General features: G+C 37.5%; 1 protein-coding gene across 1 annotated transcript; it reads left to right on the top strand.

Annotated features, from left to right (window-relative positions):
• Positions 1 to 2609: 2609 nt before the first annotated feature.
• On the top strand, positions 2610 to 5560 carry LOC101304477. The gene is made up of 7 exons (XM_004298660.1): positions 2610 to 3008; positions 3353 to 3398; positions 3492 to 3606; positions 3704 to 3771; positions 3878 to 4444; positions 4572 to 4676; positions 4768 to 5560. Exons 1-7 carry the CDS (start codon positions 2947 to 2949, stop codon positions 5128 to 5130), a joined length of 1326 nt encoding a protein of 441 aa, XP_004298708.1. The 5' UTR covers positions 2610 to 2946; the 3' UTR covers positions 5131 to 5560.
• The last annotated feature ends 11229 nt before the right edge of the window (positions 5561 to 16789 follow it).

The raw sequence follows: 16789 nt of genomic DNA, 5'->3' as shown, positions 1-16789 counted from the left end.
AAGACCCTCAATGGCTACACTAAAGTTGTCAAACTAATCACTTATTCGAGTGGGGAAGGTGTAGTCGCAATCTTATAATTTGTATGATCAAAGTTACAATCTCCTAATGTGACATTAGTATCAATGGTTTTCATATTCTCCAACTTCTGAAAATGTCCTTTCCCCTAACCTTCACTTTCCCAGCTGGCAAATTCGATCTGTGAACTACTTGAAGCAAAGGGTCACAAGAAACTAAGACTTATAATTGCTGATATTGAAGTCTCTTAGAAATCAGACAAAAAAAAAGTCTCTTACAAACATGGCACCATACAAATTACCAAATGGTTATTGATATCTCGCAATGGCGGAGTTAGGAACGCATATTAAAGGGGGCCATATAAAGAATTAGTATGGAACTTCTTCATGAAAGTTGATAAATAAACTAAACAGTAAATAAATAAACTAAACAGTAAAGCTAATTGAAGAAACCATAGGGTGTCATGGCACCCTTTGGTCTGATTGTAACTCCGCCTATGATATCTCGTAGATACATCAACACGCGGTTATAATCTCTATAACACATATAAATCTTTGTAAAAATTACCCGGCATAAAGTAAGTTCACAGTGCGTTCAGAAAAAAGAGAGGTAAGTTTAGAACTAGTGATTGGTGTTGGACTGTTGGTTCATATTTTACTGTCAATGAAAGACTAAAGTGAGTTATTGCCAAGTTCAACTCACATGTCACAAGTTACTACGTAGTTTACCTTTCATATCGAACTCGACCAATGCATGCATGATGGCTCAACAGTCCAACCTGCAAAGCCTGCAAAGCCAGATTTAGCGGCCATGATCTTCTTCGTCTAACCAACCTAAGACCTTTGAACTAAGTCATTAAAAGACGTGGAGGCAAAATGCATGCCTTCTTCTTAGGTCAAGCGCATGCATATACTCTGCAAAAGTGGTAAAACACATCCAGGTTCATGCAGTTTAATTAACAAATAAAAACCAAGATATATCAAAGTTTAATCACTAATTAACAATCCTGTAGTCTCCGTCATGTCATGTCCGACCACGTTGAACTCAAAACATGCATTCACTGTCTCACGGAGCCATCCGCGGCGCCCTGAACGTGCCTCTCGATTTCGGCGCCGGAGAATTACCGGTCAAAAAGTTCACACTCCGACCCAGCCAAAAAAATGGCGGGAATTCCCAGACACGTAGCTTCAAAAGAAGATATTTTTACCCAGACAGTGTTAGCTGTCAATGGCGTGTAGCCTCTGGTCCTCGTACATGTCCATCTGCAAAAGGCCACTGCTCTTTGAAGCAAAGGAAGTTACTACGGGGCCCTTATTTTCTTACCCAATAGTGGGATCTTTTCTTCCCCGTGACGTGGTCCCTGCGCCAACCGCTACGGCCCCCCCCGACCCTATTTTTGGCGCGAAATGCGGTGGTGTTTCCCGCCATCGGTTTTGTAAATGAAGCGGCGCGTTTCGAGTGACCCACATAACTGCCGCCCCCTCTACACCACACACCTGTTGCGGAGCGTCTAAACCGACGACGTTTCGTATCCCCTAGCGGGGACGTGGCGCCGTTTCAAATTTAACGGCCCGACGTTACCGTTTATGTTTGTCGGGTAGGTACCCTTAACTCGGTGCGACGGGACGTCAGCCAAAGCGGGGAACGTGTTTTCTGAGGAGCACGCACGTGATTGTCAGACAAGGAAGGACCTTACCTTACCTAAGACGGGCGGGTGGGCCCCCGACTGAGCTGTGGGAAGAGAATTTACTATATAGTTGGTAAGCTCTCCCTGAGCTCGACACGTGTCGACTTATTAGACATTTTCAAACAGCTCGTCCAACGCCTACGTCTTAAATCATGCCCGCACGTTGTGCGACGTCTCGCCAATCACAACCCGCCATCTCATCACCGTATTGACTGAAACGGAGCATCTTAGGATCGTTACCCGACATAACGGACTCCGTCATCAGTTCAACTTGATTACAGTATCTAATGGTCCGAACATTCGATATCTAAACCAAGATTTAATTACTAAAAATGACGGCAAAGATACAAAGCAAAAACCGGCCCAAAACACAGACAGAGGAAAAGCCGAAACAAAGCCGGTGATAATTCCGGTCGGCAAATCCGACCCTTAGTTTCGAAGCCATGTTGGACCCAACGATGATCTACGTGCTCTTGTTTTGTAATTTGAGTTGAAAATACGCAAAGGCAGGTTTGGAGAGGAACACGTGGCGTCTGAGCTGGTGGTAATGAAGTGACGAACCACTAACAAATGAGGGGATCAAGCGCCATGTGTATGCGTAATTGGTTGACTTTTTGAGTGGGGAGGTTAGGGAGTGAGAGAGAGAGAGTTGGTCAGAGGGGGGCAGGGTTATCGGGCAGCATGTGATTAGTAGTGAGTAGTAAGAATTACCCGCCCCTTAATCTTTGCGTAAGGGCGTGGTTAGGAAAGAAATATAAAAAATCGAATAAAATATTAAAATATCTTTATTACTTAAAGTTTTGTAAAAACAATAAAGGAAATAATGAAATATATATAAGGCAGATCACCCAGATGGGCAAAGAGGCAACAACACCTCAGTGTGTTAAGAAACAAGCGTGCTTTGCGCTTTTGAAACTGAGAGAGAGAGAGAGAGAGAGAGAAAGTAACAGTAACTATTTTCTTGAGAGAGAGACAGAGAAGAAGGTTGGTGTTGGTGTTGGTGGCGATTTGATCTAAGACGCCGAGAGTGTGTGGAGGCATCTCTCTCTTCTGTGGCATTGCTGGCTTTGTTTGATACGGCGGCGAAGTTTCCTCTTTCTTCTTAGATTGTCTCGTCGCTTTTTAGAGATTGTTAAAGCCCCAGAGAGCTTCTTCGTTTCTTGTTAAAGCCCCAGAGAGCTTTTTCGTTTCTGTTGGTTTATTAAACGTCGTCGTTCGTCTCTGCTCTGCTTAGAATTCAAGGATGGAGTGGGCTGCTTGTCTTGATGAGTATGAGAAACTCGTTTTCCGGATGAACACTCCTAGGTACATACATACCTTGTTCCCTTGTTCCCTGTTTATTCACATCCTCATCTCTTTTTCTGTTCGGTTTTTTCGGGTCTCACTTTCTGAGAGATTTTCCGGATTTTCTTGGTTCGGTGCTGTTTTTACTCCTAGAAATCTGGAACTTTCTTCTCCAGAGACTCAGATCTCTTCTCTGATTACTTTCCTTCACAGCAAGTAATATTATTTCACTGACTTAAATTTATTTTAAATTTTAATTAATATCCGAAATCTCGTGTTCAAAACTTCAAAATTTCTGACTTTTCGTGACGGTGGCGGTGGTGGTGTTTATCTGACTTGACCGTTTGGTTGGTTTTACATTACAGGGTCGTGATTGACAATGCCGTCTGCTCCAATGCGACTTTAGTCAAGGTTTGCTTCTTCAAACTCCAATTTGGAAACCAAAAAACAAGGTTTGATTCTGTCGAAATTATTGACTAATCAAGTCTCTGTTTCGTTGTGCAGGTCGATAGTGCTAGAAGGCATGGAATTCTTCTCGAAGCTGTTCAGGTCCTCACGGACCTAAACCTCACCATTAAAAAGGCTTATATTTCTTCTGATGGACGGTGGTTCATGGATGGTAAGAAATTTTGTAACTTTAATATTTTTAATTAATTTCTTAAAAGGGTGTATATTTCTTGAATGTTCATCTTAAATTGGTTCATGTTTTGGTACAGTTTTTCATGTTACTGATCAAAACGGGAACAAATTAACGGACGAGAGCGTTATCAACTATATTGAGCAGGTAACTGAATCATTTAATGCACTATTGATCTCAATTTTTACTACACAAATTTACAATTAGATTTGTCTAGAATTGAAACTGATACTTAATTACTTGTGTTCGACAGTCACTTGGAACAATTCACTTTGGGACCTCCAGCTGCTCTAACGGCCTGACAGCCCTGGAGCTGACAGGAACGGACCGTGTTGGTCTTCTTTCTGAGGTATTTGCAGTGCTGGCCGAGCTGCAATGCAATGTGGTTGAGTCTAAGGTCTGGACACACAATGGCAGAATTGCTTCACTGATTTATGTCAAGGACTGTGGTTCGGGTTGTCCAATTGAAGACTCGCAGAAAATTGATACAATTGAAGCGCGGTTGAGGACTGTTCTCAAGGGAGACAATGATATTCGGAGTGCCAAAACTTCAGTTTCCATGGCTGTCACACACACAGAAAGAAGACTCCATCAAATGATGTTTGCAGATCGCGATTACGAGAGGAAGCCCATCCTGCAGCTTTGCACTGATTCTCCAATCGTAACAGTGCAGAATTGGGCTGAAAGGAGTTATTCTGTAGTGAACATTCAGTGCAAGGACCGGGCAAAGCTTTTGTTTGATGTTGTTTGCACAATGACAGATATGGACTATGTGGTTTTTCATGCCACTATTAAAACAGCAGGGGATAGAGCACACATGGTATAGATTCATTTCCTTGTAGTTGGTTTATGTTTGTGCTCCGATTTTAAATTTTAAATTTTAAACTTTTAAAGTTTGTTGTTGAGTCGAATAACTAACTTGAGTTTGTGGTTGAATTTTGTTTCAGGAATTTTACATTAGGCATACTGATGGGACCCCAATTAGTTCTGAACCGGAACGACATCGTGTAATCCAATGCTTGCAAGCTGCCATTGAAAGAAGAGCATCTGAGGTATTGCTCACTTCAATCTAAATGGTTTTGGTTATTTCATTTGGTTTTAGTGTCCATTGTGCTAATTCCTACTTGGGATATGTCATTTCAGGGTGTGAGACTTGAATTGTGCACTGAGGATAGACCTGGTCTTCTAGCAAAAGTCACTAGAACATTCCGAGAGGCCGGTCTCAATGTGACAAGGGCCGAGATCTCCACCTCGACAGACAAGGCTCAGAACGTTTTCTATGTCACCGATGCAATTGGAAACCCTGCTGATCGAGAAACCATCGATGCAGTGAGGCAGAGAGTAGGGTTAAGTGACTTGAAAGTAAAGGAACTGCCATTGATCTGCCATTCCAAAGGTGAAAGAGAAGAGCAGGCAGTTGGGGTTGGTGGGACAGTGTTGCTATCACTTGGGAGCTTAGTGAGAAGGAATCTGTACAATTTGGGACTCATCAGGTCTTTTTCTTGAGGATGTTGTGGAAGAATTGCTTATTCACTAGCTGGCATGTGGCAATGGATGGTGTATTATTCTTTGCTTGGGGTTCTGGCATTGTACATAAAGAGAAAAGGAAGAAGGGAGGTGGGAATTTGGTAATAGTAGTTGCTGTTATAGGTGGGTTTGGTTTGGTTGGAGGAATTTGATAGAGATTGGAGGAGGGCCACTCCATTTTAAATGCTTATGTTTGAAACTTAGTAGAGGGAAAGAACAGATGGGAATGTAAAAAAGAGGAGTTGGGTGGTAGACTGGTAGTGAATTATTGGTTTATTGCTGGAAGGAAAAGAAGAGAATGTTAGGTAAAAGAGAAATAGGAGTTTAAGCACCACAGCTAGATTTGTACATATAGCAACTCTCTTGTTTAAGGCATTATTATCAGTATTAATGGTTGACTTGATATTTTTTAATTGAATGTTCCTACTTTCTTTGTGTCCAATCCAGAAGGTTTTTACTTTGTGTGGAATGGGGAAGAATCTAATCCCCCTTAATTAGTATATAAATGACAGCACCAGGACCCATAAGCTCTGTGTGAAAATGTCATATGAAGATGGTGAAAAAGTTCTATTCTTGTCAAGCAAGAAAATCATCAAGATTTGTAGGGCAAGAAGATCAGAGATTAAATAAGGAGTTGGTAATTTGTTTGACTCAATTTTTGAATCCCAGTTTTCCTCAAGCGGTTTGTTTAGAGAAACCATGTTCCCCAAGACATGTTCTTGGTGTCAAATCAGCTTGGGACATAGCGAAGAGAACATGGGCATATCATGGTTTCAAATTACTTGTTTGACAAACAAACATAAAAGAGTAGATCGAAGTATGAAAACGACTAAGAATTATAGGGTAGTTCAAGATGAAATGAAACAAACTCGTAAGGCCGTGATAATCTGGTCTCAAGTATTTTTGACATGTTAAATTTAAAAGATTACCGGCATAACAATAATCACAAATAATCATTAAGTTGAGTTTCGATAGATGTCGTTCAACACAAATCTTTTGTAAATCAAGTGAATTAACTAGTGAAGTATCAAATCAGTTACATGCATCATCGACTATTATGTGTAACTATTCATGGTGTACATTTTCCTCGATGATCTTATTCTTCGCTTAAACAGTATATCATCCATACTAACTTCCACCAATATCTTTCAATGAAGATCATTATAGATCCTACAACACAATCGACACTTGCTTGTTGAACCGACAACATGGGTAGTTTTATATTGTGTATGAGCAAAATCTAAGAATGTGATTATTATTTTAGTGCATGATAATTCAAATTTGAATAATAGGTTCATGTAGGTTTGGGTCCAATAGCGACTGGATGGGATAGCCAACAAATTAGGGAGTTATATTTATATATCAACTGGGACAAATTGGATTTGAAACTAGTCAAAAGCACGCAAAAGGATAAGATAAAAAGAAACGAAATGGATAATTAAACTAATTGAAATTGGTTTTGTCTAATAAAAGAGCGGCTAATAATGTGGTTTATGTGTCCAAAGGCAAAACACCACTACTCCCGACAATTAGTCGAACAATTTCTATAGTTGCAGCTTTGTCTCCATTTGCCCTCTAATTTGCTTTCTTTAATTAAGACTTCGGTTAAACTAATCATACTTTCGGTTCAAGTTTCCCCTTAAAATTCCTTCTCAAATCCTTGTTCTAAGCTAACATCGATTATTTTTCTCATAAAGTTTAAAGAATCGACTCACTTAAAATCTCAGATTTTATCATGTATTTAGCTTAACAGTGTCATAATTTATCTAGATCATCCATGATATCGTAAGTACGATTCTATAAATATCTTGAGCTCGAGAGATCACAATCCAAAGGAAACAATAGATGATGCCTTCAAGACTTCGTCATCAAAATTCACCAGTGTTCATGTACCACATTTTGGTAGGTTAAATTATTTATAACTATGTTTAATCCTCCAGCATTTGAATTGATAGGTCATTCTCACAATAAATAAGAAAGGTACGTATAGTTTAACTTAGGAAGTTGGGAACAACCTCTCCTACCAACTATAGGAAGGTGAAGTGTATATGATCATGGTGGTCCAAAGGTTAACTATACAGTGTCTTTGGCAGCTGGTTGATTGTTTACTACTAAAACCCCTGCCTCGCCTACCTTCAACTACGCCGGTTAAAACGCACAGTTCCACCATAGCTGGCTGGCCTTGTTTTATAGCACCATATGAATCTGCAGCCTGAGAATCATACTTAACCACATGCCCTTTGTTTAGTTTATCACTGAGCTTAATTGGCTCTGCTTTACACAGACTTGTTTGTTCTCTGTGTGCTAGCTCTGATGGAGATGATACCTTAAATATTATAGTTCATGGTTCTTTAGGGGCTCAAAAAGCTGATAGTGGTGCTCAGAGAAAGTCAGTCATGCATGCATTGGTTATAGAAAAATGGTTCTGGGTTTTCTATCTTTGACCTAGCTGATGGTAATGGGAGCTACCAATGTGCCTATGATTTTGAACATTTCTCAAGGCATTACAAAAATGGCTGATACGACTTGAAAATGGCAACTCTCATGCTTCCTCCTCAGCTTTCGTTTTCAATATTTCATGTGCATGTGAATCCACCTAAAACATATATAGAAGATCTTTCGTTGACAATCGGCTATTATCCTAGGACTTGTTCCACAATGACAACTTTCACGATGCCATTTCGTCAGTGGAGAAAATAAAACATGTATCCTCTGCAGAATGTCATGATTCATGAGTGTAACATACCATTGATGAGTTGGTGCGACAGTTAAAGATGCACGAATTATATATATATATATATATATATATATATATATGGCATACAAGTGATACAACTTGCACTTATAAAGGAGTGGAGAGGTTTAACAATGTAGCTAGAGAATCAATACAATCACCTAACTTGGTAATGTTTGGTCAAGTAGAATTAATAATCTGTTTGGGGATGATCATATGTAATACATGATACATGTGTTTCATTGATAAATGTTGGTATTGTTTAAATTATACTAATAGTATGTCGCGTCCAATAATACATTCATATATTTAGTCGTGCAGAGATTTGAGTTCGACTCTTTTATTTTTTAGTTATGTCTCTCTTCCCCCTATAAAGTGGCCGTGAGTACAACTTAAATTTTGGGATCATCGGCTCTAACCATATGCATGTGTTTTACACTAATTTCAGATCTTAAAATCCCGTCCTATTTGGTGTCCTCATAGTTTTGTACCTTCTTTCTATATCAGCTGATGAACACAAGGACAAACATCAATCCAGAGTTGCAAACAACCCAACTCTCTGTCTTGGCATTTACCTCATAACATCTATACCCACTTATAACCTTAATGAAGTCTCCCACAAATGACACAACATAAGCCAAGAAGACTAATTAGCATTCTGATAGACGAAAAGACCTATTAATCAACTAGTTTAATAGAACATCATCACTGTTTGTTCAATTGTCCTTTCATTCAAATTGTACAACCAGCTATCCAATACATAATCCAAGTACTCTTTTGGTGGTTTTCTATATCAAACATGTTCGATCGGAGATTCCAACAAAGTTTATTGTAACTAAGTTGCTTAGTTTCTTTAGTAAGTGGAATTTCTTTTACATGCTTCTCTATCTTTCTGGCAAATTCTACTTCTCACATTCATACAGCTTTGCAATACATTTATATATCCATGCGTGGAAAGTTAGTCGTATTAGTATATAAGTAATGCAAAGCATAACCTAGTTAGTTTATCTAATTAGCTAGCTAGCTATACCACTTTGTTTTTGTAAACACGAATAAAGGAGAGATTCTCATCCAACTATATATATTTGCTATGGATTATATCACATAGTAAAGTCATGGATTAAACTATGAATAATACTCTTTTTTGTATCTTAAATTCTAGTGAAAATGGGTCATTTTCGCTTGCTCTTCCCCTTTGGGGTAACTTACAGATTAATTAGTTGCTTGTTATTATTTTATATGGACTTTCGGTCTCATCCTAATTTCAGTAATTTGGCTGCTAATCATATTTCCTTTTCTGTTTGGAATTTGGAATCTGTATATATCCAAATGCCTTCTTGGCATTTTCTAGTTGCAGGAGTTCAACGAATTGTTGATGTTTCCAATTATGCTGATGCAATTAGAATAGCATATGCTGATCTAATTGTGGTTTCAATAGATGCTTCAGGATGTATCAGGCATTTTTGTCTTATAATCTGGAATCATATATATACAAATTGACATGTTAATTTGGATGTATGAAATTCTTTACTGAAGATGGTGATGGGACTGATCAAGCCAAGTGGCCGGTGGTATACAATATATATGTAATAATATACCAAATCAGCTTGAATCCAAATGATAGTGATTATGGGAATTTACTTGATGAATCTCAATCATGTAAATAAGGAACTTGTTCCATGAATTGCTTAAACAGTTAAAAGAGAACATTAAGTTAACCACCCCTTGCTAGGAAAGTTTATATGAAGAATCTGAATCTGGGAAAGTTAGCGCTTCCAAATGAGACTTGTTTGTTTGCTGCGATGAGCCGCAATCTTTATGTATGTAATCTTTCTCTCTCTTTATTCTTGTCTTAGCCTTTCCCTATTCAGTTGTTCACATAGCTTTGTAAATAAGTCGGTGCATGCTTTACATGTCTCACTGTCTCAGCAAGTTTACAAAGCCTTTCCCTTTTCCTGTAAGCTACCTCTTTTTCTAGTGATTTCCTCCCTGGCAGATTCTCTTATTCAAAAATAGTGTTGCCACTTCATGAACATTATCGCTAGTTTTTATCATCGTGTTAAGTGAAATACAATGTTGGAAACTTCCTAGCTATCAGGATGACCGTACCTTTTTCTCAGAAATTCCGTACAGGAAGAAATAACCACCAAGAAGCGTCCAATATTCTTACAGTATCAAAGCCATTCTGGACAACTTCCTCAAATTCCTTCTTATGCTATGTCGGCAAAAATTGTAACGCCTTAATGTTTTCGGTTAGTATTTTACCAATAGAGATCTCTCTCACATCGCCGAGGTTTTTTAATAGCATGATCGACCTAAAGGATTAGCTGGAGTAGGAATATTGAGGCCTGGAATTGAAGTGGTTATTGCCAAAAGAAGAACAGTTTGAAGATCGTAGAGATACCCAGATAGCATCAAACATATAAGGCCATATTTTGGGGAGAGAAACCCAATGTCACAGTTGCAGGAAACATTGTTTTTCTTGTTTATCCTATCTTATTGGAACTAACCAGTTGTATAGGCTGGCTAACTCATCGGAAGCCTATAATAAACCTCCTCAAGAGTAACCTTATTATCATTGGTTTAACGTCTCGATCAATATCAAGAAACAAAGTCAGCGTTAGTTTTCACCAAAGAGAGACCTGACTGCTCTAGCTAACTGGAATCTTGGATGCTACAGAGGGTCTTCTTCTGCTTGTAAGCAGAATCAAAGCCATGCCAGCATTTGGCATTTTCTTCTTGTAGTTATATTTAAGAGAAACCAACCATTGAATTTGATTTCTGGTTGACCAAAATATTCAAATACAAGCTTGGCTTGGGTACACGTCTATCTGTTAATTAGTCATTAGCTATCAGAAAGGGTTGCTTAAGGAGCATTTTAGAATTAGAAGATTCCTTGTTATCCATGATGTGCAGCATTTTATATGTGTATGTTATATATTGATGTCATTCTTGGTCCCAAATCTTGGTACATAAGACTCCTCAAAATAATTGATGGGATACCAACACCATGAGCTTCATAGTTGTCTGAATTTTACTAAGCAGCATGCTTGTTGAGTCTTATTACATGGATGAGCATCTTGTTCATACCCCTTTGTCACATCAGCTACCATTAACAGCATCATTACACAACATAAGCGCAAGAAATCCGACCCAGTGCTCACAACTCATCATCATCATGAAGCGAGCAGATAGCCTTAGTATCCAATTGCAACATTACAAATACTTTAGTTGGATTAGCTAGTGTTAAGTGTTAACCTACTTGAGCGTATGCGAGTCGCCAAAATTTGAACTTGCTTGGGAGAAGAGATACCACCAAAGGAAGAACAGTCATTGACAGAACTACCTGCAGGCTCATCAGCACGTACTCATGAACTATAACCTGCAGAAATAGCCCAAATGAGAACAAATTATATGAATCATGCTTGGCCTAATGATTTGGGCTAATTAAACTTGATCATGACAAAGTGAGCCTTGCTCAGCAAGAAAGAGCTGATAGGCCCACTCTTATCACACAACTGGATGCCTTTCAAAAGAGAGGCTAGTTTTCTTAAAGATCAATTAGCAGAGGTATAGATAGGCCCATTAGTACATAATTAACCATATATCTCACTTAATCAGTTGATATAAACTCTCTCATATATGACTCGTGTGTATCCACACAATCGATCCCTACATGCTTCAGCCTAAATCAAAATGTAAATCCCCAGTCCCAAACCGAATCATACCTTTGATCTCAATCGTCGGAATGTATGTACTAACTGTAAGTCCGGCCCCTTTCTATTCGAGAAGGGGATCAATCTGTTAGTCTATCAAGTACTCTGTCTGACACCGAACTGTTTAGTGTGGAATTTTCCGGTTGAATTGCTGATGAAATAACAGTGACTGCTGCTCTCTCTGTCAACTACATGTAATGCATATATGTACAAATTCAACAACTTCACAGTATGCTTAATTAATTAGGTATTTGTTTCTTCTTGCCAATTAGTCATGTGGGACTTCTTCTAGCTGTTTTTTCCTGAGAGAAGAAGAATGAATAATTCATTGCATCAACACAATTGAAATCCATACAAGGATATAACTATCTAAGTATCAGCTAGAGAGCCAAACAATGATGAGATTCATCAGGAAACAAAAGCTGTTTCCATTTGCCACTCCATGCATGATTTGCTTTCGTTAGCCATCCATGACAATCCATGCGTGTTATTTCAGTAGAAATATATGGAAATACAGGTCCTAGGCTCCTAGCTAGCTAGAAGATAGTCGGGGCGCGGCTAAAGTCCATACATAGAGATCATTCAAATTTAGGTAACTAGAACTAGAACAGCTAGTACACCAGGATCATACAGATAAAACGTATAGATTATTATAGGCAAGATGATCAGAGACACAGATCGATGACAAGAGATCGACTTGACCAACACCTAATTTTGACTAGTCTTCGACGACGTTGATACTAAAATAAGATTGGATCGATCTGAACATGCATGGAATGCAGTAGTAGTCAACACTCGGTTTGACTGATACTCCAAACTCTCTGCAGTCTCGATCTGCAGCCTAAATTCTCATACAGTACGTAGTACTGTAATCTACGTTTTATATATACTATAAGCATTGCTGCTGCTGCTTGTATCATGCCTGCCTAGTATATATTGACGTATATTATTGTGTCGACGTAGGGTACTTGATTTGTATGTCTACATGTATATATAGACGTGTATATATATATATATATATAGTCCGTTTCAGATACGGACATCCGCACCGCCTTAAAGTGTGGATTTCCCTCTGTTCGCCACCGTACGGCGCCGGCGAGGGCGCGCCTCCACCCCAGTGGACTCCAACAACTTCCCCGACCACTTTCCCTCCCCGGCGAGTCCCCCGAATTCCAGTTTTCCGGCCAGATCACCCAAAACTTCAAACAAAGTCAATCTGGGCGGAAAACTGGAATTCGGCGGACTCGCCGGGGATGAAAAGTTGTCGGGGAAGCTGCTGGAGTCCGCTGGGGTGGAGGCGCGCCCTCGCCGGTGCCGTACTGTGGCGAAAGGAGGGACGTCCGCACTTTAAGAGCCGTGCGGACGTCCGCACCTGATAACGATCGTGTGTGTATATATATATATATATATACAGGGATTCTCAGCTGCGGACGTCCGCATTTATTCTTACGCTGCGGATTTCCACTTTACACTCACTTTTCAATCGAATTTTCACATCTCCACCATCTAGTATTTAGATACTAATGTATATATCATCTATGCAAAATTTCAGCCAATTTGGTTATCATTAAGGTACTCAAAACTACCTTTTTGTGTTATAAACATGAACGGTTCAAGTTCGACAGAATTGTATTCATCCATTGGTTTAATCGAGTTTGAGTGCCTTAATGATAACTAAATTGACTGAAAATTTGCAGAGATGATCTATACATTAGTATCTAAAGACTAGACGGTGAAGATGTGAAAATTAGATTGAAAAGTGAGTGTAAAGTGGAAATCCGCACCGTAAGAATAAATACGGACATCCGCACCTGAGAAAGTCTCTGTATATATATAGTTCATATTCAGAGCGAAGCTTCGTTTTGAAATTAAAGTGTGAAGTTCCTTATATGACTCACTTTTCAGTCATATTTCCATATCTCAATCGTTCAGTTTATTGATACTAATACATAGATCACTTATGCAAAGTTTCAACTAAATTGATGATCGTTAAGGTACCGAATTATATTAAATCAATGAACGAATCATAAATTTGTCTAACCAAAACTGTATGTGTAAATAATGATTATGAAAACCTAAACGATCTTTAAATTTGATGAAAGTTTGCAGAAGTAATCTATGCATTAGGTTCTACAAACTAAACGGTGAAGATGTGGAAATTTGACCGAAAAATGAGTCAAATAAGGAACTTCACATTTTAATTTCAAAGTAAAGCTTCGCTCTGAATATGAATTATATAAATATATATATATGTGAGCATGTTCAAATACGTATCCATCCGTATTTTGAGAATAAATATATCACTCGATCTTATTCACTCTTAACTACTCTCCTTGCATTATTTCATAGTCGAACGTACTCTTGTATTTAAATTTGATATGGACACATATGGTGCATTCCATAATCTCAGCTTGAAGTGCCAAACTCTTATAGGATGGAGTGTCTCTTAATTCAACTATAATATATACGATATGTTATTCTAATTCCGTGCTATTCATTATTGCCTGCTGAAATAACTTTCTTGCCATTACATACAGTCAAGCTAGCTGAAATTAGGGTTCATTCAACCAACCAAAATTAAAAAACAATTTATAAAGTCCCATTTGGCCATTTCCATTATGATTAAACAATGAAAAGGGGATGAAAAATGATGCCAATCAAAACTTGCAGGCCAATAATACTGGGAAAATGAAATAAAAATATACACAAACTTGTGAAAGCTAATGTGCATCGAGTTCATCACCATATTTTTCAATTGCTCACACAATTTAATAATTAGTTGGTTCTTATCTACTCTTAATTTCTTTAACAATTTTCTGGTGTTTTTGGTAACTTATCTGTTCTTAATTTGAAAAGGATGCATTTAGTCTTTTGAATATATTACTCATAATCGATGGCATTTTCTTTGGTCAATGCTTGTGGTCCTTTATTCGTGTCCCTTGATTTTATTATGTGCTTCCCATGTGTGATCACTTCCAAAATTTCTACCAATCTTTGATCAATTTTTCGGTGAGACCATCTTTATTCACTTTGTTTATACAGTTAATTTTGAAAAAGGAAAACGAATCTTAGATTTTCTCAAAATAAAGGACAAACACAGAAGATTTTTCTACCATGAAAGAGTTGGTTTCCTCTTCACTTCCCTCCTAAAGAAAACAAAACTATTTCATAGTAAACCACAAATTTTATATATATGAAACAAGATATCACCTAGTGCTCTCCTTCAAAATGTAATACATTCATTTCCTACAAAAGAAAAATAAAAGGCATATTCACCGGTGACACTATCACGTGTAATCAATAGAAGTAAAATGTATGTTATTTCACATGTTCGCCTCAAACGTATATACATTACAGAATCATAATTAAATAGCCGAAATGTTTTCAATTGTGATACTTATTGTTTGTTTGCGGTACTCACAGATGCAATGTAAAATGAACAATTTAAATCACTAAACTACGTGCATGCTGATATTATATTAAGAGCTCGCTCTGAAATTTCAAGTTAAGGAGAATCTGAAACTTCAGTGTGGCCAGTGTCGTAATCTTGTCACAAATCTCAAAAAAAATCAAGCTATTTGCCGGGCGTCGAACGCCAAATGGTAGTTAACATGGTTCCAAGTACATATGATTCCACTATGACTAAAAATAATCATTATCTCTTAACCGATAAGACACTAAAAATATATGAGATAAGGCTATATCATGTGCTGCCACTAAACATGCCCAAATTTATTTAAGCACGCTATAAACTTCAAGCACTTCTCTTTTGGTTCTTTACCTCTTAAACAAAACACAACTTTGCATTGTCATTTGATCCCCATTAACACAAATGCTATGAGTATGATTGTATTTTAAGTCATCGCCCCCATTAACATGAACAAGATAGGATGGTTTTTGCTACTCTCTTGCTCAAAAGATTATAGTTTAGTTCTTGATACATACTAATATTTCAAACGCGAATTGATTTTGTTGGTCCATTATTTAAATTCACAAAATGGAGAACTTGCATTTCTGTAGTAACCTAAAACCTCTTCAAGTGCCGGATGAATATGAATTATGAAGTTAGTGCACTTCTTTGTCTTTTGAGTTTTTACTTTGTTATATTGTTTAAGAGAAAATTTTGATTATGTATAATAATAGTGACTCAAAACTAACAACGATTATTATGATAACACTACATATTCTTCTACGCATTTTGTTTTACTTCTATATTTAAGACCTAACTCTTGTGTGTCGAAATCGTTTATAATTATCCTACTATATACCAAAGTCAAACAATTCTCAATTTAGAAGTAACAAACATCTTGTTGCTCATCTCCTAATTAAAAGTGACAAGAGAGTTGTACCTCAATGTGGAAGTTTGTGGAGATTGCTATTGCAAATGAGACTTATCTTTCTATGATTTGTTTTTTTCATTTCTATTTTATAGGTTGGTATGGTTTTTGCTTTTTTTTTTTGTTTGAATTATCTTTTTCATTTGTACCATAACTTGGAAAAGTTGATGCATACCCAAGCCCACCCCCCCACCCCATCTTTTTCCCTTTTCTAGACAATTTCTTTCTTCATGCCTTGGCAACCTAATTTTACTTTTCCATTCACCTAAAAAATTATATAAATAATAAAAACAATAATTACTCCATTTCACTTTTGCCCGTATTTCAAGCAAAAACCACACTTAAAAAATAAAGAAAAGAAAATCCCCCTACCCACTACCAATTATTTTATAAACTATAATTACTTCTCACCGGATTCCAACCAAAACCAGAAAATTCATATTTTAACAAAATTGTTAAACATATTCAAAAACTTATTTTATTTCCATCTTTTCATTTCCAATTTTTTAATCTCAATTCGGACAGTCTTAGGAAAGTTAGGCACCCAATAAGCTGAAAAACAAAAACAAGCTTTCTTATTATTATCTCACCATTTTCCCATTGAAATCCGAATTCACAGACCTCAAAACTCCATTCTTTTTCTTCTTCCCATCCCCAAAACAAATAAAAATCCAATCTTTTTTTCTTCCCAGAAAATAAAATTTCCTTCTCTTTGCCTTGAAGCTCAGTCTTCTCCAGCTTAACACTGCAGCTTCCAGTAGATTAAAACATTCATATACTTTTGCTGCCAAATTTTTAATCTTTTGCTTATCCTGTAGTTTTTTGAGTTCAAAATCTCTAGGAAGCTTTCA

The sequence above is a fragment of the Fragaria vesca genome, linkage group LG5, assembly GCF_000184155.1.
Source record: "Fragaria vesca subsp. vesca linkage group LG5, FraVesHawaii_1.0, whole genome shotgun sequence".
Lineage (NCBI taxonomy): Eukaryota > Viridiplantae > Streptophyta > Magnoliopsida > Rosales > Rosaceae > Fragaria > Fragaria vesca.
Note: the sequence above shows the minus strand (reverse complement) of the source record. Positions and strands in the feature narration are given on the sequence as shown.

What these genes read in the sequence shown, in the direction of transcription:
- LOC101304477 (XM_004298660.1), top strand. Translation starts at nt 2,947, where the DNA reads ATGGAGTGGGCTGCTTGTCTTGATGAGTATGAGAAACTCGTTTTCCGG. An exon ending in TTCCGGATGAACACTCCTAG is followed by an intron (nt 3,009 to 3,352) that starts GTACATACATAC and finishes TTTACATTACAG; the next exon opens with GGTCGTGATTGACAATGCCG. An exon ending in TTGAAAGAAGAGCATCTGAG is followed by an intron (nt 4,677 to 4,767) that starts GTATTGCTCACT and finishes ATGTCATTTCAG; the next exon opens with GGTGTGAGACTTGAATTGTG.